At 45.1% G+C, this 23,751-nt stretch overlaps 2 protein-coding genes across 4 annotated transcripts in view; one reads left to right on the top strand and one right to left on the bottom strand.

Annotated features, from left to right (window-relative positions):
* The window catches only part of ADAMTS12 (ADAM metallopeptidase with thrombospondin type 1 motif 12), a 308,773-nt gene extending 305,381 nt beyond the window's left edge, over nucleotides 1–3,392 (bottom strand). For 2 of the 3 annotated variants that reach the window (XM_046671863.1, XM_046671864.1), the window contains exons 1-2: nucleotides 3,328–3,392; nucleotides 2,310–3,215 (exon numbers count right to left, since the gene is read on the bottom strand). In XM_046671863.1, the coding sequence (XP_046527819.1) occupies nucleotides 2,310–2,436 (127 nt within the window). In that variant the 5' untranslated portion in view covers nucleotides 2,437–3,215; nucleotides 3,328–3,392. The remainder of the gene's footprint in view (nucleotides 1–2,309; nucleotides 3,216–3,327) is intronic. The other variant, XM_046671862.1, reaches the window with a different exon arrangement.
* Nucleotides 3,393–20,867: 17,475 nt separating this feature from the next.
* Nucleotides 20,868–22,274, top strand: RXFP3 (relaxin family peptide receptor 3). The gene has a single exon (XM_046671223.1). The coding sequence runs from the start codon at nucleotides 20,868–20,870 to the stop codon at nucleotides 22,272–22,274; it is 1,407 nt and encodes a 468-aa protein (XP_046527179.1).
* The last annotated feature ends 1,477 nt before the right edge of the window (nucleotides 22,275–23,751 follow it).

Here is a 23,751-nt window from a genome sequence, read left to right as displayed (position 1 = left end):
AACCTTAATGGTTACTTATGATCTGAACGTGTGCCCAACTGTGGGGCCCTGTGCAAGTCCTTTCACCCCTCTGGTGAAGTAGCATGTAGTTGGTGCTCAATAAATACATGTTGACTAACAGACTAATCATCTATGTCTCCCATTCCTCATCAAAAATCAGAAGGATAGGAGAGATGATATCTGAAGTTATATGCAAGTTTAAATGTTCAGAATTTGTGTACAATTCAAAAATGTTGTGGGAGTGGAAATGGAAGTCTAGGGAGAGTGATTAACTGTGAAGCAGCAGGAAAGTCATTTTGAGGAAAAACCTAGGTCATCCTATTCCCAGGAAGCCTTAGAATTTCCTTCCCTCACTAGTTTGACCTCATCCCTCCTCTATCTATCTCTCTCAACTTGGTTTACTAAATGGAAGTCTGCTCAGAAATTTCTCCTTTGCAGGAAATGTTGATTACTTGTACATCCATTGGTGAGCTGATTAAGAACAAATATTTTGGTGAAAAACTCTTTAAAATCTTAATTTAAAAAAAACTAAACATCTATGCATCACTAATAAGTTCAGAGCACTTTACAGCTATTTTTCAACGTCAACTACTGTCAGCACATAACCCTGAAGGTGCCCACGCAGAACAATCATCTCCCCCTTTCCAGAGAGGAGAAAGCAAGGCCCCGTGGTCGGCTTCACAGTAAGCTGAATTCCCTTACAAAGATGTGGAGCAAGCAGAGCTGAAAACCAACCCAGGAGAATGTGTGTCTTTGAACCAAATCGTCTCCAAACGCCCTGGGAAGTGCTTGCAGGCTTTGTTTGTGCTGCCACAGAAGAGACTTTTCACAAAGGGGCTGTTTTTCAAAGAACAACAAACGTGGCTATTTTAAACTTGGGGGTGGGAGATCATATCTGGACCGTTTACACAAGTGAGTGCTGACTGACTGACATCTAACCCCAGTGTTTGCAGGCTCCAGCTTCCAAGGAAAGCAAGCTCTCACTTCTGCTAGCTCTCGAAGTGATCTCTCCAGCAGTATTTGAACTGCAACGTAGGCAGAAAACCCTGCATGGAAATCCTCAACAAGGACAAGCTGGTGGTGTCTGACACCCAAATGGTCTTGGGGATTAAAGGAGGTCAGAAAACTATGGAAGATTCCCAAGACTTGAGCACAATCAGCAAACTCAAGACTCAGCAAACTCAAGACTTAATTGATGCTAACTCATGCTCCGCGTGTATGCGTGTGTGTGTGTGTGTGTGTGTGTGTGTATGTGTGTGTTTGTTGTTCCCATTATTGCTATAAGGCAATGCTGCTTGATTATAAGAAGCCAGGCCTGTGGGGTCAGGCTACCTGGTATGGAAACCTGGCTCCAACATTAGCTAGGCCCATAAATTCCCCAAGCTTCAGCTTCCCCATTTGTAAAACAGGGACAGTAACAATAGTCCCTGCACCCCAGGAGCTGTTGTCATGGGCTGACACACACAGAGTGCCTTGGAAGTCTTGGCACATAGAACATTCTCCAGCCACACAGAGCATTCCTGCTGCTCTATTTTCTCCCAGAGGCACAATGAACTACCCACCAAACAGGCAAGTGTCTCTGACCCTTGCAGGGCCAGTAAAAAAGCATAGGCAACAGCACCACCCTGCTCAGGGTGTTGGGCTTAAAAATAACGATAATAATAATAGCGAATTGTCCATGGCAACTCCTCCGGGGCTTTCTATCGGCTTATGAGTTTCATGAAATCCAGAAAAAGACGCAGCCAGCTGTGATCAGCAAAGCAGGACAAGGAAAGGCGAGCTCCTATGGGGGTAAATTTTCCCCCAAAAGGATTGTTATTTTTAAAACACAGCCCTAAATCTTTCCAGGAAACCAAAACACAGCCAAGCTCCCTCAGCAGGGGGGCAGAATCACATTTCCCCTTCGCTGAGCAGAAGTTTAAAACTAACTAGAAACACCCGGTGACTGCCAGTGGCCAGTTAGAACTTTAAAAAAAAATCCTTTTCCGTGATCAGCATCTCAAAAATAGGAGACTAAAACTGTGCAGCATTCAAAGGAGACAAAAGAGAGAGGTAGTGGGTGGTTACCAGCTACCTCTGCAGCATCATCGGTGTAAAACAGACCAGGATCCTGGCCTTGCGGTAAGAAATGAAGAACCATCACCTTAAACACTGAATTCTATATTACTGAGATCCCAGCCCAGATTTCCTTACGACTGGGCCAACGGCTTTGCACAGTTCAGCGAGTGGGGGAAGGGAAAAGGGAGCAACTAACTTCTCTCACTTCTTACCCCTACGGTTTTCAAAAGAAATAAAGAAAAGCCACTAACCTTGCCTCCTGTCGGGGAAGTGCACCGGGCCCGGCAGAGGTTGTCTCCCATAGCAAAGAGCCCCAAAGTTCAGAAGCTGAGCCACAACAGAGAGGTTTGCAAGCCAGCTCCTCTGGGCACATGGCATGATTCAGTTGTTGGGGAGAAGAAAAGTCAACAAGTTTAACTCTCAGCTCAAGAAATCAAGTCCTCGCCTATGGCCGAGGAAGATGCAGGAGTACATGGTCCAGGAGTGGGGAGGGAGCGGCTGCAAAGCTACCCACGGTCTCCCTTTGCTTTTTTTCAGCAGAAAGGGGCTAGTTACCTTTATTTCCCCTCCCGCCTCCTGAAGGGGGAGTGATTCAGCTGACAGAGTCCGCTTTCCGTGGGGTGTGGAACGGGTCAGAGCGGGAGAGCGCAGCCCACCCCAGATCCCCACCCCAAATCCCCACCCCTCTGCCTTCCTCGCCCGGCCTCGCAGCCAGCTCCGCGCATCTTCCTCCTCCGGACGCCCACCCCCGCGCTCCTCCGCCCCGCCCAGAGCCCTGCCACGCAAGCCAAATAGGGGAGCCCCGGGAGAGCCACCCCGGGCGGGACTCCAAGTAAGAGGCCCCCAGGCCAGCCCCTCACCGGCCGAAACACAAGCGGAAAACGTTGAGCAAGAGATGGGGCAGAGGGGACCCTCTCCCTCAGGCTCCCCGGCTCAGTGCTGCCCCCTTGCCTGCCGTTCGCCTCCCAGTTCCCGAACTTTTCCTAACATTGCTCTTCCAACACTCCTCAGCCAGTTAGGCGTCTCCGGGATTCTCTTCCAGGACAGGCTAGGACTTCCATTTGAAAGAGTAATAGGCAGTTTTTCTCTTTGCCAAGTCACACAAAGGGAAATGGGCTCAGCTAATCTTCTAGTTCATCCCTGGACCGGTCCCTTGTCTGTACAAAGAAGAGAGGAGACCAAACGCTTGTGAGCCACTCTGGGTCTTCAGGTCTCTCCGGTGCTTTTCTACTTTGATAACCCCGCTCTTCTTAGCCCACCTCCACTCACCCGAAAGGAAACCAGCAGAGTGGAGAAGGAAGTCAGCCCAAGAAGATGTCCAAGTGTCTCTCCAGTTCACCAGCACAGGCTGCCCACGGAGGGGGCGTCCACGTAAAGCTCAAGCTTTACAACACTGAGGGAATGCCACAAGGCAGGGAGCTTGCCAGGCATCCTGACGACGACGAGCTGCTGGGACAATCCAGCCAAGATTTTGCACCTCTGGGCTGAAACAGGCCTCCTTACTCCATTCAGGAGGAATTTGGCCCCATATTAGTTCTCCATGGCTTCCAACCAACCGTATGTGTTCAGTGAGAGGTTGGGGATGCCCACTCATCCAACCTTGCACAGGGCTGGGGCAGCCAAGTCAAAGCAGTGACCACAGTGCCAGGTGGTCCTCAAAGGTCTGGGTGGGCAGTCTGAAGGACTTCAGGCTGGATACCTACACTCCACGGCATTTCAAGGGGCTTGTATTAGTTTTCTACTGTTGCCATTACAAATTCCCATAAACTTGGCAACTTAGAACAACGCAGATTTATTACCTTACAGTTCTGGAGGTCAGAAGTCTGAGATGGGTCTCACTTGGCCACAATCAAGGAGGTGTTAGCACAGCTGCATTCTTTTCTGGAGGCTCTAGGGGAAAATCCATTTTCTTGCATTTTCCGCCTTCTGGAAGCCGCCCACATTCCTTGGCTCGTGGCCCTCTTCCCCCATTTTCAAAGCTATCAAAGGCCTCTTGAGTCTCTCATATCACACCATCCTGACACTATCCCTTTTCCGTCCCTTTTCCATTTATAAGGACCTTTGTGATTACATTGGGCCCAGGCAGATCATCCAGGATAATCTCTTTATTTTATAGTCAGTTGATTAGCAACCTTAATTCATCTTCAACCTTTGTCCTCCTTGCCAGGTAACATACCATTTATGTTAGGCCATCATGGGCTGGACATAGAACTGCTCTGAGCCTCTTTTCTTGTTACATAAATATTAGGTAGGAGGAACACATGTTGAGTCCAAAAGAGACTCAGATAAGACAGATACGTCTGGTGAAATGTTATGAAGACCCAACAAAAAAGCAATTGCAAGTGCATTGAAGAACCACTATAAGCTAGAACTCTTTGTGTTTCTTTTCCTTTCTTCCTCTTCCTCTCTCACTTGCCCTTCTCCTCCTCTTCTTCCTCCTTCTTTTTCTTTTTCTCCTTTTAAAAGGAAGCAAGGTCTCACCTGAAGGGTGAGATCACTCCTGGCATCCATGCCCTGGAGAAGAGCTGTCTCGCAGACAGGAGCTCAACGAACTCTGGAAACTGCAGACTCCCAACAATATCAGGGGGATCAGAGATGATCCACAGAACACTCTGGACTCTCAGTTTCTTAACCTCTTCAACTCTAATGGCATTCTGCTTACCCTCTCTCCCTGACCTACTCTCGAGACCAAACCAGGAATATCTGTCACCCAGAGGTCATCCGAGGCTGAAATATTAAAATTATAAAAATCCCACCGAAACTTTGTATTTTGTCAGCCCTTTCAAATCTTTATACCTGGTACCTTGGGAAAAGATTTAAAAAATCCTCTTGATGACCAAGGTTGGTAGCAATAAAAAAAGCCAACTACCTTTCCTGATATGTCCGCTAGAGAGAGCAGAAATGTGAATCACCCCATAGTCTCCAAATATCCCAGAGCTGATCCAAATACGCTGCCATTGAAGAAAGACTACAAAACATGTAAAACCTCAGTGTTGAATACCAGCTAAGAACAGCAAACATGTGTTACACACTGACTGTGTACTGGGCACTGTGCTAAACACTCTACTTGCATTACTTAATCTTCGCAAAAACTCTATTTGGTCAGGATTACTATCATCCTTGTTTTATAGATGGGGAAACAGACCCTGAAAGATTACATTACTTGCCTAGGATCACATCACTATGAAGGGGAAACCCAGGATGAAGCAGTGAAGTTCAGAGAAGTTAAGAAACTTAACCAAGCCACTAAGTAGATTCAAATATAGGTCTGTGTTACCTAAGACTCCTTGTTATGTCCTCATCCACAGAGTGGAGGGGACAAGAGTACTGATGTATCCACATCATCACAGTGTCTTGGATAGTGGTTTAGTTCGTTAGGATAAAGTATTTTCCACGTAAAAATCCAAATTGTAACAAAAGATCTAAGAAGCCTCACAAAGAGCTCCCTATGTTTCATGGGCTAATAAGGCATTAAAAAATTCATACTTTCCTAATAAACTCTTAGAAGCACAAGAGGTGGCTGAAGTTCAAGGAAAAATAGCTCAATGTATTTTTCAGAGCTGTCACGAACACTGGAAAGACAAAAGAAACTGACAGCAACCAAAAAAGTAACAACCCTGAGTTAGCCCCAAGAATCACAAATCAATATGCCACAAAAGGAGACTTCACATCTGTTCACGCCGCCTGACTACCACAAGCACCACCTCACAGTAAAAATCCTTGTATCACATTTCACAGTTTGCAAGGTGTTTCCCTAAGCAAAGTCAGAGGATGAAAAGGAGAAAAAGTCTTCATCTGAGGTTTTCAAGCGTAGTTAGACCTGCAATCCACCAGGAAGTCAAAAGAATAATCTTCAAAAATCATGTATTTAAATATCATTGCTGCTTGTCCTATTTTCTTTTAAACTTCTCCACAGTCCTTTAAGGAGGATGGGGGTAAGTATCTGTAACCCTCAGGAGTGTCTGTGCACTTTTATTCTTCCACCCAATTGTATTCACTGTGTAACTGGATCAGTCACCAGCACTGCCCACTCTGTACATCCCCAGGCCCCAGAGAGTTTCCCTTCCTGGCTCAGCTCAAGGACCCTGGAATCTATTTATTGCAGATTTTGTAAAGTTCCTTGGCTTTGTATTAAGTTGGTGCCGTATGGACCATTTTTCTGACATTGTATCAGTTTAATTAAAGAAAGATGTCATGACAATGCCCCTTTGAAAGCCTTGCCTGAAAAGCCTATGGATTCTTGATTAATGAAACACACTATCGGGTGAAAGAAAACAGCATACCTCTGAGAAAATGCTTCGCAAGAGATCAAAATGTTGCAGTAAATTAAAACTAACTTCAGTCTGTAGATCGTCTTAAGCCTAATCAGAATGAAATGTAACAAGTCTTTACTGAGTTGGTAGGGGGAAGATTCACGTGGGAGGTCTGCCAGAGGGAGCCCACGTGGGGTGAGGGGGAACAGGGAGTGGGCGGTTGCAAGGTGTCAGAGCCGCAGCAATGAAAAGATGTCTGTGTAGCACAGCTGCCCAATGTGTGGTATCAGAGACCGAGCAGAGTGAGGAGGGCATCCACCTGAGAGGTGATGTCCTGACAGGGTGTTGAAACACTGGTAGGGTGAGAAGGGGTGGGCTTATGGTGGCAACTGATGGTGGCGATTGGAGACTGGTTACATTACAGGGGGAGATTGATCAAATAAGTAAACATAGCAAGGATAAGGGGAGTCAAATTTCGCACTGCCAGTAAAAAGAAGTACTAACATCAAAAGAGAGAAAAGTAGAATGAACCCTGCGGTGTGGAATTGAAACTGAAGGTATTGGTATGAACCTATAGTTAGTGATATATATATAGAAGCATTCAGAAATAAAGATACAACTGTGCACAAGTATTATGTATATGTGTGTGTACATACATATATCCCCTAGGTCAGTCCACTCGAGGATGTTGGAGAAAGGACCCCTCAAAAGCAATAAGTACACCTGACACTCAAATCTCAGATTCTAATACCGTTATCCCATAAAAGAAACTAGGACTCCGGGGCCAGCCGATGTCCAAGTGGTTAAGTTCACGTGCTCCACTTGGTAGCCCAGGGTTTCACTGGTTCATATCCTGGGCGCAGACATGGCACTGCTCATCAGGCCATGCTGAGGCAGTGTCCCACATAGCACAATCAGCAGGACCACAACTACAATATACAACTATGTCCTGGGGGGCTCTGGGGAGAAGAAGAAAAGAAAAGAAGAAGATTGGCAACAGATGTTAGCTCAGGTGCCAATCTTTAAAAAAGAAGAAACTAAGATTCCTTAGAGAAATGACTGATTCCAGAACTAAGGCTTGGAAAATAGAAGATGAGCCTGAAACATTTTGTTGCTCAAAACAAACAAAGGAACAACTCCAAGAAAGATGAGAGCATGTCCAAAGGAGAGAAGAGCTAGCATGAAAGGGCTCCCACTGGCCAAATCTAGGAAAGTTTAAGCAAAAAAATGTATATTGTCAGTAATGAATTATTAGTCATATTATAAAATAAGAATCTATAAATCCATACTGAGACAAGCAGATAAATGAGTAGAAAGTTGATGAGGAATATGAACTTTATATAACTTTAAATTACCTCCTCCCAAATACTTATTAATTATAAAGTCCGAAAGAATACTTTAGAGTGGAGAAGCCTAGCAGATATCACCTTAATCAAGTTAACAAAGTAAACAAAATCAGTCATGTGGAAAATCAAAATCTGATAGCCTTCAATGAGAACAGCATCATTTCTGTGAAGTCTCTGCCAAAGACACATAGCCTGAATGTAATAATGAGGAAACATCAGACAAACCAAAATCGAGGGACATTCTACAAAATAACTGGCTTTTTCACTTCAAAAGGCCGTAAAAGCCAAAGAAAAACTGAAAGACTGTTCCAGAGACCAAAGAGATATGCCAACTAAATGCAACACACAATTCTGAATAGGGTCCTTTTGTTTCAAAAGACACTGTTGGAACAATTAGTGAAACTTGAAAGGGGACCGAGGACTGGTGGTGGTATTGTGCCACTGTCAATTTCCTGATTGTGAAGATTGTAGTTATGTAGAAGAATGTCCTTGGTTGTTAGGGATACACATGAAAGTATTTGGAGGTGATGGGGTATCTGCTTGACAATTTACTCTCAAATGACTCAGAACACAAAATATTTTTTTTAACTTCACTTCCAACTTTTCTGGAAGTTTGAGATTGCTTCTAAATACAAAACATCAAATGTAACAGTCCATTCTCATTCTTTAAAATAACTTAACACATGGTGGGGACACTATAGAATTTGAAATTAGAGAAGCCTAATAAGGAGAAGTTGTATGGTGGCCTCTGTTCATCTGGGACAAAAACACCCACGCTGGCAGCTGTGGATGTTATCGTGATTGGGCTGGTCCTTGTTGGTCCTGAACCACATAAGCACCAGCCCCTTTATTTCATTCTACCTAAAAGAGGAAGAAGTTAGGGATGGAATGCATCAGGGAGCCTTTGTGTGCTACTGCCTTAGCAGAAACATTTGGAAGCCATCATAGATATATGGAAGATATTAAGAGCCATGAAATGAAACAAGGTTACCTATTGAGTAAACGGGGCAGAGAAGAAAAAGAGACACGAGGACTGAAGTTTGGGCACTCTAAACTGATAGTATGTGCTGCACCCCCACCCCCCCAGAACCATATGTGAAATCCTAACCACAAATGTGATGTCATTAGGAGTGAGGCCTTTGGGAGGCGATTAGGTCATGAGAGTAGAGCCCTCATCATGGAATTAGTGCATTTATAAAGGAAAGCCCAGAGAGCTCCTTCAACTCTTCTGCCCTGTGAGGACAGAGCAAGAAGATGGCTGTTTATGAACCAGGAAGCAGGTCTCACCAGACACTGAATCTGCCAGCACCTTGATCTTGGACTTCCCAGCCTCCAGAACACTGAGAAATAAATTTCTGTTGTTTATAAGACACCTGGTCTATGGTATTTTTGTTATAGCAGACTGAACGAATTAAGACACTGAGGGTACTGCAATATTTGGAATTCTGGGAAATAAACAGGAATCAGCAATGAAGACTGAGGATTGACCAACAAAATAAGAGGAGAATCAAGAGAGCACGGTATATTTGAAATCAAGGGAAGAAAGTCTTTAAGGAGGACTGATTCACTAGTTCAAACTGGGCAAAGGATGCGAGGAGAGTCCTGGCTCCACATACTCAGCTACATGGAAGAAAAACATGGAAGAGAGACACCAAAGATTGAGTTTTTCCAGTTAAGAAATAACTCCACCCACCAGTAAAGGCAGTTCAACCAATGTCCTTGAAATCTGACCAGATTAGAAATTCTCTCATGGAGAGCGATGTCAGGAAAGGATGGAAGTGCCAGGAAATGTCTATGAGACTAGTTCGCTCCACTCTTTCTATGCTCTTAACCCATTGGGCTCAACCAAAGCGTGTGAGCAGCCTGGGCTGGGGTTCTCCTCCTCAGAGGCAGAGACTAGCTGAGCGTCAGGGGTCCTGCTTGGTCTCAGAGGGCCGCTCCTCTATTTACCAGTGCTCTTTGGTAACCTCCTGAGATCAAGGAGGGCAGGACATCAGCTGCGCCCTCAAGAAACTTTGAAGTGGTAATAAGGATGTACCATAATAATAGCCACCATTTTTTTGCTTTATTGAAATATACCATAAATTACACCTTTTTAAAGTGTACAATTTTGTGTTGACGCCGGTGTAGACACATCTGTGAAATCATCACCACAATAAATTTGACATATGTATATATGTGCGTGTGTGTGCATGTGTGTGTGTATGTCAAACCAGAAGTTTCCTCCTGCCCCTTTGTAATCCCTTTCTCCTGTCCCTACTTGCATTGCCTCCAACCACAGGTAGCCACTGTCTTGCCTTCCATCACTGGACATTATTAGCATTTTCTAGAATTTTATATAAATGGTGTCATGTAGTATGGACTCACTTTTGTCTGCCTTCTTTCATTCTGCAAAATTATTTGAGATTCAGGGATGTTTTGTGTGCTAATACTGTACTCCTTTTTATTTCCACATAGTATTCCATTGTATGGATCTACCACAATTGATCCATGCATTCACCTTGTCACTGATTTTTCTGTTGACCATTGGAAAAATGATGAAGGGAAAACCTAGTCACAGACACCTCACCTAAAATCAGGCAGATGCATGCAATACCACTAATTCACGTTAAAGATTTTCCCTGAGGGTGATAAAGCAATGCCCCTAAGTGCTCCTACGATTTCATTTCAATGAACAAGGTATATTTCTCCTCAGGATAAAATTACTTTAAAAGATGCACATCAAAATGGGCTTTGAAATTAACCCTGGGTTAAGATAAAAGACCTCTTTATGATTTTATAGAGTCTCCACAGAACTTGCCCACACTGCCAAATAGAGGTTAGTTTATCTCCATGGCCACAAGATGAGTATTTGCAGCACTGGGAGTCTTCAGGGCACAGAAAGCCAGACTCTGCACTCTCAGAGACCCTTTCATGAGGCCCAGGGGACAGCTGGCCGAGGGCTGGGTGACTCTGCTAACACCTTTATCCACCTCAGCCACATTCGCCAAATGGTGCCTGCCAGAATCACCTCATTGGCAATGAAGAGGCCTCCTTTGTTGCTTCATAGCCCCTCTGAGTGTTGCAGATAACACTGACTCATACTGTTAGTTACATGTTTCTCTGTCCTGCTAAACCCACACCAAGTCTCCTGAGAGGTCTCCAAGAGCAAATGGTTGTATTGATTCAATCACTGTTTCCTGCAGTAAAGCAGTGGCCTTAATCAGATTAAGGTGTTATCATTCATCTTTTGTAGGAGAGAGGGGTGATATGCGTATGGATAGGCTGATGAAGTCTTTGAAACCCAGAGTGAGAAAATTAGGAACACAGGATATGTTTATGAAATGCATGGATCAGGATGTAAACCAGAGAGAAGTCTGTGAAAGACTCATAGAAAGAGGTGATGTTGTCAAGCGGTGAATCAGAAAGTGGGCAACTGAGCTGCATTTCATGCAGTGAAATTCGAGTTAATGAATCTTGTGATTTGTTGTGAATGATTCTGCGCTTGATTATAAACTGTTAGTACAGGGGATATGTTTCATTCTTTTCTGCATTTCTCTCAAAGGAAAAATGGTAAATGAATATTTAATCTGAGGATGGGTTTGGGTGGGAGACTTAGTGAGGAATGTTTTGGGGAGTGATCTGCTCAGAGGCCCATGGAGACACCCCTCTATTAACGAGTCGGCTTCCTCTCCCAACTTCCACCTGACCTTGGGAAACAGATTCTGTTTAGTATTAGATATTCCCTTCTCTCTTTGCCCTGACGAATAAATATTCTCCTTTGTGGATTTGCTGCAAACAAATGTAACTATTTAAATCACCAGTCACTGCAGCAAAGAGAGGTTTGTTAACATTGACACTTGTTACAACACAAACACTGTGTGTACCTCAGCAGAAGGTAGGGCACTGGCCACTGCTCGGGGGTCGATGGCAGTGTTCTGAGCACCCCTCTCTGTCATTTCTGCACACGGTTCTGGTTCTAGCATCTAATCTTGGAATCCAGACAAGAAAGAGGAACCAACAGTTCGCACTCTGCTGGTGAGGATTTGGCAAGTGAGACCTAAATCCCAGGTCTGCACGCAGTTTTATTGGAAGGGATGGGGTACAACGTCTATAATTTACTTGTAAAAATTTCATTGTCGATGATATTAGTATGTGTTACTTTTAATTTACATAGTGGAAAAAACAATATGAACGTTGAGAATGGTCAGGTATTATTTAATCAGAAGTTCACACTACAAGTCAGCAACTAAAAGTACTACAACTATCTTTATCTCTGATAAACACCAGATGTCTCTTAACTAAAATATTGAAGATATGTGACTTGATTAACATATTGTAGAGACACTCCCCAATCTTGTATATACAGGATATAAATATCTAGCAAAAACGGATTTCCATTTTCAACCATGATGTAGTAACAGGCATGTGATTTGCCCTTTCAATTTAACTAAAAAAAGAGTGGGTAAAATATATGAAACAATGGTTTTCAGACATTGGGCAACAAGCAGCACAGGATAATGACCCCTGAGAGGAAGCAAACAGGTAATGTGAGCCCTACAATTACCCAGATTACTGCGTGGAGAGAGTTTCAGGCTGCAATGCAGGCAGGGGACCCCAAACAGCTCAACGGTCTCTGAATTGAGGAGGAAGTTAAGAATTCGAGGAAGTCAAAGTAGCTAAGAGTTTGCAGGACAGACTGTGGAAGAGGAGAGACTTGCACAGAGAGGAGAGAGCTGTATATACACAGAGTTCCAGAGATGTGTAAAGGATTCCCCACAAGCCTTTAACTAGGTACTGCTCAGTCCATGCATGAGAATAAACTGAGGCAGGAAAAAAAAGAAAACACTGGAAAGCTTCAGGTGAACCAATTCCAACAATGACACCGGGCCAGGAATAGTTTGCTTTCCTACCAGTCAAATTAGAAAAAACCTTGTAATACACAAGGCATCAGAGAATATTGCCTCAGAATTGGGACAAAATTAGACCTAGAATAAAGATTGTCCCGGTCTCACCTAACAAAACATAAAAGCAAGCCTTCAGAGGACCAAATTCTTTACAAGTAACTTAAATGTGATGCAAGACTATTTAAAGAATACAAAAATATCAAGCAAGCAACAAAGTAAAATCCACCCTGTGTGTCAAAAATGATCAGGAATGCAAAGATGCAGGGAAATGCAGTTCAAAATGAGGAGAAAAGTCAATCGATAGAAACAGCCCCAGAAATGACACTTCTGATAGGATGAGTAGATGAGGGTATTTTTAAAGGTATAATAATTACATTTTATAGGTTTAAGAAGATAGAAGAAATCACGAGCATGTTGAGGAGAGACATAAAAAAGATCCAAGTTGAACTTCCAAGGATTAAAAAAACAATGTCTGAGATGGAAACTACACTACATAGTATTACTAGCTGATTAGATGCTACAAAAGAAAATATTAGTGAACTTGAAGTCATAGAAACTATCCAAAATGAAACACATAGATAAAAAGACTGGAAAATAAACCCCACACTGCATCAGGGAGCCGTGGAACACTTCAAACAGCATAATATGCACATAATTGAAGTTCACAAAAGGGTTGAGGGGAATCAAAAACTATTTGAAGAAATAATGGCCAAATTTTTTCCAAATTTGATGAAGACTATAAACTCATATATTCAAGAAGTTCAACCAGTCCCAAGCACAAGAACCCTTTATGCTAGATGCTCGCTAGATTCATTGAGCCTACAGAATGGGTTGTATGATTCTTTTGTTTCTGCTTACAAATAAATGTAAGTGACAGAACTTGTTATGAGCTATGCTTCTTTGAAACCTGGTAAAGAGGTGGTAGAGAGGGGACCAAGATCATCCCTTATGCACCTCTACTATGGGTGACTACTGATTTTTAACAAAAGGAACTTGAAAGCTACACAAGAAAAATCAGCCTCAGCTAGTTTGCAATGACAGAAATAGGAAGAGTATAGAAACTGATATTCAAAAGCATTCCTAAGTGACTTTGCAATTGTTAGACCTGTGTGTGAAGGCTATAACTGCTCCTCTGATCATGAGTGAGTAAGCAAGGAAAAGAATAGAAATGTCAACTCTTCACTGAGTATGAGGCAACTGGTAGAACCTAGGACTGGATGCTCCCATTCCATCCTCCACTGAGTCACAAGCAAGCCTACAAGTTAATGGTGAGTTAGTTGACCTGGGTCATCTTCAAAGAAGCAACAGGGGATCAAGGGCAATGGACTTTACCCTTGGCTGTGCATTAGAATAATGTGGGGAACTTTGGAAAAGTAACATCTGGACTCACTCCAGACTTATTAATTCAGAATTCCTGGGGGGAGAATCCCAGGGATTGGAATGTTTTTAAGGTCCTCAAGAGATTCTAAGACAGCAAAGAAACAGTACATCAATAAGTCATCCTGCCACAGAAATTTTCCTGTGTTTTGTTTCTTTCTCTGATGGGCATTCATAACCTTAGAAGGGAAAAGTAATCAGTCTCCATACCCACGTGCCCTCCCTCCTATCACATCCTGTTGTCCTGGTGTCTGGGCTTTCCTTAAGGGGAAGAGTGGCTGACAGTTTTGTCTGTGTGTGTGTTTCAGAGTAGGAGTTGGGGGGAAAGCTACTTCTTTGTTTTAGAACAGTTGTTCTCAAACTTTAATACATCAAAATCACCTGGAGGGCTTGTTAAACCCTAGATTGCTGGGCCTGACTCCAGAGTTTATGATTCTGTAGGTATTGGGTGGGGCCTGAAAATTTATATGTCTAACAAGCTCCCAGGTGATGCTAATGCTCCTGGCTGGGACTGCATTTTAAGAATCACTATTTTAGAGGGCATGAGGTGATTAGGTTGAGTTTTTTCTCAATGGTGAAAGAAATGGAGTTTCAATAATTAAAAAAGGAGGTACTCAACACCAGAAGATGGTGAGCCTTAGGAACTGGGATAGGAAGAGGGTTAGAGATTCCAGAATGGGTTCAGAGCCTACCTCAATGCAGCATCCCAGAGTGAGGATGACCATACAGATGTCTTATGCATTAGGGCCATGATGTTGAGACACTCAACAGAGGACTCCAGAGCAGATCTCAGTATGATAAATGAAGCTGCCAGTGGAGCTGCCCAATTTGGGGGGCCACTCAGACCTCGACAGTTAAAGACAGCAGCAGTGTGCCAGCTTGGCGTGAGGACCAGGGCCCTCCTTCTCTTCTCCAGACTGCATGAGCCTGGGGAATAGCCCCGTTGAAGAACAGGAAGTCACCAAAGTTGGCTGGTCTTGATTTCTCTCCAACTTAATAAGGGGAGCTTTAAGCTGGGTTTAATTTGATTTAGAAAAATAATGAAATGTGACATTTTTTGCTTTCAGAATGCTGTAAAGTAATCCAGACTCGTTTTAATATCTTTTTATGAAACAAGTCCCAACTAACTATTTAACTGGGACCCATGATTGTTTCCCTGATTACAGAGGCCCTCTTAACTAAGGCAAAGGTCAGGGAGAATATTGCTTCCAGTGCATTGAGAATGGCAGTTGCCAAGTTCTGAGTGTGTGGAACATGGGGAAGAGGACTGGAAAAGCACTTGAAAGAGAGTTTGCAGATGATTGCAGGGTCTTCCAACTGGGAATTTCTTTCTTATTGTTGAATGAATGTTAGTGGTTAGTAAGAAATGGAATTAATGACTCATTCATGGGTTCAAGCTGCATATAATTTTCCAGGCACTATGTCAGGAATTGAGGATACAAAGAGATTAAACATGGAATATAGTTCTCAAGAGGTATTCAGTTTGAAGGAGGGGTAGTTGTTTGTTATTGTCTGTCTGAGACAGTAATAAGCGCTGTAATAAATGTTCATATAAAGTCCTTTGGGAGCACAGAAAGAGTGACTAATTCTCTCTAGAAAATATTAGGAATAATAAAATCTTCCAAAGAGGAAATAATTGTGTGAGTTTAACCTTGAAGAACAATCAGTAATTCACCAGTCAGGCAAAAGGGATAGGAGAGAAATGTCCATTTAGGCAAAAAGAACACAGTAAACTAAGAGAGAGGGAGATTGCTTATCAAAATATGGGGAATGACTAGTGGGGTAGTGTCAGTGCAATTCAGTGTCAAGGATGTTGTATCTGGTGGAGTTAAGTTGACAAGAATGGTTCAATAGAAGGTGGCATCATATTGAGGAGACCTCATATTCATATTCAGCTGGTAGGAGTGAGCATAGCAGCAGAGATTTTAAAAAGTGTTTATACATCTCCATACCTACTGGTTGACCTCTGCCCCAAGCCGTCTGAGTAACCACCTCTGGACTGCTCTGGTCCTCCCTTGAGACCCCCCTCCCCTCACCTCTCTAGGACCTAGCAACTAGAAGGTTTATCCCTGACATAGCAAGGGCCCTTCATGTATTTCTGCTTTTCTCTTTAATATTTCCATACTTCTTCTTCTTTTGGAATTAATTTATTTTTCTTCCTCGAGTATCTTGAGTTGGAAGCCTAGATCTTTGATGTTTGACCTTTCTTCTTTTTAAAAAGATGCATATATAGCTATAAATTTCCCTCTAAGCCCTGCTTTAGTTGCATCCCACAAATTTTGATATGTCATATTTTATTATGATTTACTATAAAATATTTTATAATTTATTTTATAACATCTTATAAATGTTAGTTCTTTAACTCATGGGTTGGTTAAAATGTTGCTTAATTTTGACACATTTGAGGACTTGTAGTTATCAACCTTTTGTTCATTTCTAGTTTAATTCCACTGTGCTCAAAATACATGTCTGTGTGATTTCAACCATTTGAAATTTGTTGAAACTTGATTTTGTCCCAGCCTGTGGCTTATTTTGGTGAATGTTCTATGCAGACTTGAAGAAAGTGTGTATTTTCTGATTGTTGAGAATAGAGTGTAGAACTTACCCTTAGGGTATGCCTTTTCTGGGGTTTTGACTGAAAGCCTGGACTATTTACTTATTCCCCTCCACTTTACTAGGCTTGAACTTCAATCTCTGTTGCCCTAGCACTGTGTAGCTGGGGAAATATTGCTCAGTTGAGTAGACCTTCAACCCCTGTTTTCTGCTGGATATTGTAACAACCTGCCCTACAGAGGTAGTCAGCCTTTAAGATGGTCCCAATGATCCCTGACTCCTGGTAAGCATGTTATTGTATAACTCCCCTCTCCTTGACTGTGGACTTGACTTACCAACTCACCTCTAAAAAATAAAACATGGCAGAAGTGGTGGGAGTGTCACATCTGATATTAGATTATAAAAAGACTATAGTTTTCATGCCCAGTTCTCTCTCTCTCTCATCACTCACGCTGGTGGAAACCAGCTGCCATACTGTGAAGCAGCCATGTGGAGAATCCCACATGGTGAAAGATCAAGGTCGGCCAGCAACCAGGTGAGTGAGCTTAGAGGCAGACTCTTCTTCCTACCACATAAGCCTTCAGATAAAACCACAGCCCCAACCGATAGTTTGACTGCAACCTCTTGAGAGACCTTGAGCCAATGACTTTATGCTGCACCTGGATTTCTGACTTGTAGAAACTGTGAGATAATGTTTGTTGTTTTAAGCCATATAGTTTTAGCATAAATTGTTATTCAGCAAGAGATAACTAATACAGAGAGAAATGGAGAGAAGTAGATGGATTCAGGAATGTTTTGGTTTGGGGAATTTTTGTTTTTGTTCTTGAGAACATGCTAACAGGACCTACTCAGAATGGGTATGAGGGAAAATAAGAAATAAAGAATTACTCTTAGGTTTTTAGCTTGAACAGTTAAGTGAATAGTAATGCCATTTACTAAGATTGAGAAATTTAAAGGAAAATCAGTAACCATGTGGAAATGTCAAGTAGCAAATCAGATTTGCTAGAAATCAGATTTGGGGTAATAATAGTATCAAGCTCACTGGTTGTGAGCATTAGGTGAAATGATGCAGATAAAATTCTATGCACAGTGCACACAGTTATTATCTGTAGTGGGTAGAATTGTGTCCCTCAAAAAGATATATTCAAGTCCTAGCCCCCAGTACCTGTGAATGTGACCTTGTTTGTAAATAGGGTCTTTGCAGATGTAGTTAGTTAAGATGAAGTCATACTGGATTAAAGTGGACCCTAATTCAATGACTAATGTCCTTATAAGGAGAGAAAACAGACACCCACATACACAGAGAGGGGACAACGTCATCTGAAGATAGAGACAGAGAAGGGAGAGATGTAGCTACAAGCCAAGGAATTACCTTAGAACCATTAGAAGCTAGGAGAGAGGCATGGATGATTTCTTCCTCAGGACTTCCAGAAGGAATCAACTCTCCCAACACATTGACTTCTGACTTCTAGCCTCCAGTACATTGAGAGAATAAATTTCTGTTGTTTTAAACCACCTAGTTTGTAATAATTTGTTACAGCAACCCTAGGAAAATAATAGTATCCAAATAAACATGTAATGTGAGTGGTGATCATTGCTTCTATTATTCGTATTGTATCACTGATGTTATATGTCCAAACACCTAATGCATTGTTTTGGGTATAGCAGGAACTCCGTTCACAATTACGGTAATTTAAAAGATCTGTGATTTCTGCATCTGGGCGGCACTCTCTGAGAGTCATACTTGGGAACAGCCTTTCCTGAGGGCTCAATCTGAGTGGTGCTGGCTAGTACTCAAGGCCTGGTATTCCTCAGGAGCGCATGGCCCTCCCAGACCAGTGGTGAAGAAAGGTTGCTGTCAGGCCTAAGTGCGATTTTAGGGAAACTTGGCAAAACCCTCTTCTCTTCCTTCACTTCCCATCTCAGTGTGTGATAAGCCATCAGTGGACATTATTTCTTTTTTGGCACTTAAATTTTTTTACGCGAAGAGTTAGAAAAGGAATAAAAATCCAGATGTTCCCAAACTTGGGGAAAAATTTCTATCACCTGGAAGAACGCGTTTAAAATGTAGATTCTTGGGCCCCTTTCCAACTCCACTGAGAGTCAGAATCTCTGGGGCCAGCCGGGCCTGGAGGAGGGCTGCAGCCTACATTTTCAGCAAGCTCCCCAGCTGACTCATGTCACCCGCTCAGACCTATCCTCAGAATATTTGAAAACCACAATTCCTTCTATATACAAAAGAGAAAACTGAGGCAAAGAGCTTTCAGGGTATGCCCTAGGCTTCCTTGTTTTTCAACAGCACCTTGAAATATTTTTTAAAAAATTTTTTTAATAAAGGAGAGATTAAAATTTAATGGAGAAAAAACTAGTAAAAAATAAAGTGAACACTGAGCCTGAAGGTGAGGCTACTAAAATAGGGGTAAGAGGTATGCACGGAGGCAGCCTGTGGATTGGGAGGAATTTCAGGGCTGGCCGGGCTTCTCCATGTTGGAGCTCTTCCAAAGAGGTGGCTTGGTTTGGTTTTTGGTTTTACCAGAGCCCTGGCGCCCTCTACCGGGCAGGCTGAGCAGTCCAGCGTTTACGATGAAGTGTGTTCTCTGGAACTGTGTTCTCGCTTTAGAATCAAGATTGTTTGTTTCCCTTCATATATTTTGGGTACCGTGTTTGTTTTTTCACTAAATTTTTTCTATCTCCTCTGCTTTAAAGTCGTATCCTCCTTATCTCTACAAGTAAAGTCGCAAGTTCTGCATTACCCCAGGACTGAGGACAAATAGGTTTAAAGATACTTTTATTTCAGTTTAGTCCCAGGCAGTAAGGAAAACATTGCAAATCTCTTAAGCCCACCGTAAAAAGTGTAATTTATACTAGAGAAGTTGTGCTGTCATTTAAATAAACTGCAATTTAAGATGTAATTCAAATGGTTTACACTGGATCCCCTTGCCCAAAGGAACGTAGAAGTTTCCTTAGAATTTACTTCCATCGGTCTTTAAATCTGGTAAAGAGTTCTGATTATAAGAGTGGTGGAAGTCGGGAACTGGTGGTCCCAAAACAACCCTCTGGGATCTTCTATTCCAACTTCATCAAGGTAAAGAGAATATGGGTTTATGTGAGTAAACAATTTGTTGAAGAGCTTTGAGCTGAGAGCTAGACAGGTGGTACCTAATGTCTGTGAATTCGGCTCACCAATTATATGCTCGGCTTAGCTTCAGTTCTCAGAATATACCAAAGCAGAGAACTTGCAGAGTTCTGCCCACTCCCCACCCCCGAGTTCTGCTAGGTGAAAACCCTTTGAAAATCCTGGCCATCACAGGCACCAATTAAAGTAGTCAGCTAATTAAAGAAAGGCAAGTGGAACTTGAGTTTGTGTATTCACAAAGCCCATCATCTGATTTAGGATCTGGGCATGGAGAGAGGACACTATTATTGCTTTTAAAAAGAAAAATGGGCAAGAGATTGTGTATTTTTAGAACCATCCTTCAGCAAATGGGATAATTTCAAAAATAAAGTGGGAGTAATGAAGAGGAAAAAATCCAATAGTTATGTTCAGGAATAAAGAAAGGAAAAGGGATCTCAAGTAAAAGCAGAATTTCTCCAGCAAATAAAGGGTTACGACTATTTTCTTTGGAAACTTTGAAGAGGAAAAGGGGAGTTGACCAATGGGCTCTGCCTACTGCCCACCTCTCCTTCCTCCCCCGCGGCGGGCGCGGCGAAGTTCAGCACCTCGGAAAGCGCCCCCACTCTCTGCGAGGGGTTTACGCATGCTCTTTGGGAGCCCGCAGCCTCGGCTTTGCGGGTATAACTCCGCGAACGTCTTGAGAATTTAACTCGGGTGAGAGGAGCTGGCAACTCACTGGGAGTCGACAACAGCGGAGAGACGAAACGTGAGACAGCGACAACGACATCGAAAGACCTCCAGAGAGTCAGAGCGAGGTAGACGGAACTCTCCTATCTTTTTCTTTCAAAGGACAGAAACCTCGTCCAAGAAGCAGCAGAGGAAGCGACAAAGGTATTTGAAAGAGAAGGCGCGGGCGCGCAATAGCGGTCCTGAGAGGCCGGGTGGGTTATACGCTAGTGCCAAGTGACAACGGGAAACGCAGGGGTGAAAGTCTGAGTCGTACAGTAGAGACCCTGAGACTCTGACCTTGGCGAAAGAACACCTGGACGCCGACTGTTCGCCTTGGGAGCTGAGCTCTGCTCAACTCCCCTCCAGAGCCGACTGAGCGCAACTCCTGGGCGCCCGGGACGCGCTTGGCGCCCAATTCCTAGGCTCTATCTTCAGCGGCTGCTTTGAAAGCTCCCACTCATGCCCTGCGCCCTCGCCCCGGGAAAGACCCCTGTGGGAGCTGGACTCTCTTAGGTCTTGTCCCTGGAACATGACCTAGAGGCACCTGAGCATGCAGGTGGGCGTTCGAGCCACGATAGCCACCATGAATAAGGCGGCTGGCGGGGACGAGCTCGCAGAACTCTTCCGTCTCATCCCGGACCTTCTGCAGGCTGCCAACAGCAGTGGCAACACGTCGCTGCAGCTCCAGGACTTGTGGTGGGAGCTGGGGCTAGAGTTGCCCGACGGCGCCGCGCCAGGGCATCCCCCGGGTAGCGGCGGGGCGGAGAGCGCGGACACCGAGGCCCGGGTGCGAATCCTCATCAGCGTGGTGTACTGGGTGGTTTGCGCGTTGGGGCTGGCGGGCAACCTGCTGGTGCTCTACCTGATGAAGAGCAAGCAAGGCTGGCGCAAGTCCTACATCAACCTCTTCGTCACCAACCTGGCGCTAACGGACTTTCAGTTTGTGCTCACCCTGCCCTTCTGGGCAGTAGAGAACGCTCTCGACTTCAAATGGCCCTTCGGCAAGGCCATGTGTAAGATCGTATCCATAGTGACGTCCATAAACATGTACGCCAGCGTCTTCTTCCTCACCGCCATGAGCGTGGCGCGATACCACTCGGTGGCTTCAGCTCTTAAGAGCCACCGGACCCGAGGGCACAGCCGGGGCGACTGCTGCGGTCAGAGCCTGGAGGACAGCTGCTGCTTCTCGGCCAAGGCACTGTGCGTGCTGATCTGGGCCTCGGCCGCGCTGGCCTCCCTGCCCAATGCCATCTTCTCCACCACGATCAAGGTGATGGGCGAGGAGCTGTGCCTGGTGCGCTTCCCCGACAAGTTGCTGGGCGGCGACAGGCAGTTCTGGCTGGGCCTCTACCACTTGCAGAAAGTGCTGCTAGGCTTTGTGCTGCCGCTGGGCATCATTAGCCTGTGCTATCTGCTGCTGGTACGCTTCATCTCCGACCACCGCGTGGCAGGGACCGAAGGAGGCGCCCCAGCGGCTGGAGGAGGCTTGGCTGGAGCCAGCGCCCGGAGGCGGTCTAAAGTCACCAAATCAGTGACCATCGTGGTCCTGTCCTTCTTCCTGTGTTGGCTGCCCAACCAGGCGCTCACCACCTGGAGCATCCTCATCAAGTTCAACGCAGTGCCCTTCAGCCAAGAGTACTTCCTGTGCCAGGTATACGCGTTCCCGGTGAGCGTGTGCCTGGCTCACTCCAACAGCTGCCTCAACCCCATCCTCTACTGCCTCGTGCGCCGAGAGTTCCGCAAGGCGCTCAAGAACTTGCTTTGGTGCATCGCGTCGCCTTCGCTCACCAGCATGCGCCCCTTCACCGCCACCACTAAGCCAGAGCCCGAGGATCAGGGGCTGCAGGCCCTGGCGCCTCTCCACCCGGCCGCGGAGCCCGACCTCTACTACCCGCCTGGCGTGGTGGTCTATAGTGGGGGGCGCTATGACCTGCTGCCCAGTAGCTCCGCCTACTGACGCAGGCCGAGGCCCAGGGTGTGCAGACACTGCAACGTGGCCTTCTCTGGGAGGGAAAAGAGGAGAGTGCATTAGGGGATGCTAGCCCCCACCCCCACCCCCATCAAGGGGCAGGAGTGACGAGAATGGGGAGAAGAGCAAAGGAGCAGCCTGTGATAAGGCTGGGGGACCCTCTCAGGAGAGGAGAGGCTGCAAAACCAGGTGGAGATCAGCCTCAGAGGGCCAGGCCACCGGCCTCTGTCCCACTTCCGTTCACACACTCTCCCTCTCTTGACTCTGTTAACTCTGGGCAGTGTGGGGGCGCCCAGAAGCGCGCCGCGGAGAGGCATCAGGAATGTAAATAAATTGGGGCGCGAGGAAGTGGGGCTCAGCCAAACAGTGCGCAGACAATTGAGCCCATTTATTCCAGCGACTTTTATGGAGCCCTTGAAAGGGTCCCCAGGGTGCATCCAGCCGGGAGAGCCACCCACTGAACATTTCCTTTGTGCCCTGGCCCGCGATTCTGCCGCGAAGCGAAGGTCTGTCTTGCTGCCTGGCTGAGCCAGAAGCCTAGAGTTTGGGAGGAAGAAACTTTTTCCCAGTTCGGAGAAGGGAGTGACAATCTTGGTCCACCACTAGGAGAAATGCACCGCTAGAGAGGCACCTCCCATGAAGCCATTGTATGGTTTATCGTCCCAGGCTGTGCGAGTGGGCACACGGGGAGCCCTACCTCGACTGTGCACGGCCTTTGCCCCCAGATGTGACCGGGAGCAAAATACTTGTCTCCTGCGAGCAAGAGTGATTCGCTGGGGAGGGGCGTCACTGCGGGAGGGAGCGGATGCAACGAGATTAGAGAAGCTGAATAGAGAGACCTCCTCAGGCTACTGCCCCTAAAGCGGAAAAGGAGCTCACGTGCTCACTTGGTAACCCAGCAGGAAGTGTGTGCACCATGCGCTGGAAGCCTGCACGCCCCGGTTGACCAGACAGTATGTGCGTGCGTGGAGACGCTGCGCGCTCCGGTCTGCGCGCTGCAGGTGAGCTGTACCCAGGGGCAACTTGAAAATGAGTAGAAACGCTACGGTGAGTGGGGACTTTTCCGCAGCCTCTCCCCTCTCACTCTTTGGATATCGGGGTGCCCATTTGATTGAGGCTCTGGACCAGTGAGTACAGAGAGGGATGGCTACGCCACGTTTTTTGTAGGCTTAGCTAGAAGGTTAAGAAGTGCTGTAGAAATGAGCAGGGGGTACTGAAAACCAAATTCCCAGAAGCTGGAGTCTAATCTCTCAAGAGGAGGTGTGGAGTGGGAAAGGGGATGCAAGACTCAAGTAAAATCTGTCCTAAAGGGAACAGAGTATTCACCGAGAGCCTGTTCTGAGGGGAATCCCCATAGGACACTACCTTAGCCAAGTTCCACTCATCCTACAGAGTGCTCTGCACATTGAGCATGCATGATGAATTCTTCCTTAACCCCCAGACAGTCTATGAGACCATCTCTGGA

Source organism: Equus quagga, chromosome 9 (assembly GCF_021613505.1).
Source record: "Equus quagga isolate Etosha38 chromosome 9, UCLA_HA_Equagga_1.0, whole genome shotgun sequence".
NCBI lineage: Eukaryota > Metazoa > Chordata > Mammalia > Perissodactyla > Equidae > Equus > Equus quagga.
This window is presented reverse-complemented; position numbering and strand designations above follow the sequence as displayed.

Bases quoted from the DNA above. Each gene is read 5' to 3' on its own strand.
- RXFP3 (XM_046671223.1), top strand. From the start codon at position 20,868: ATGCAGGTGGGCGTTCGAGCCACGATAGCCACCATGAATAAGGCGGCT.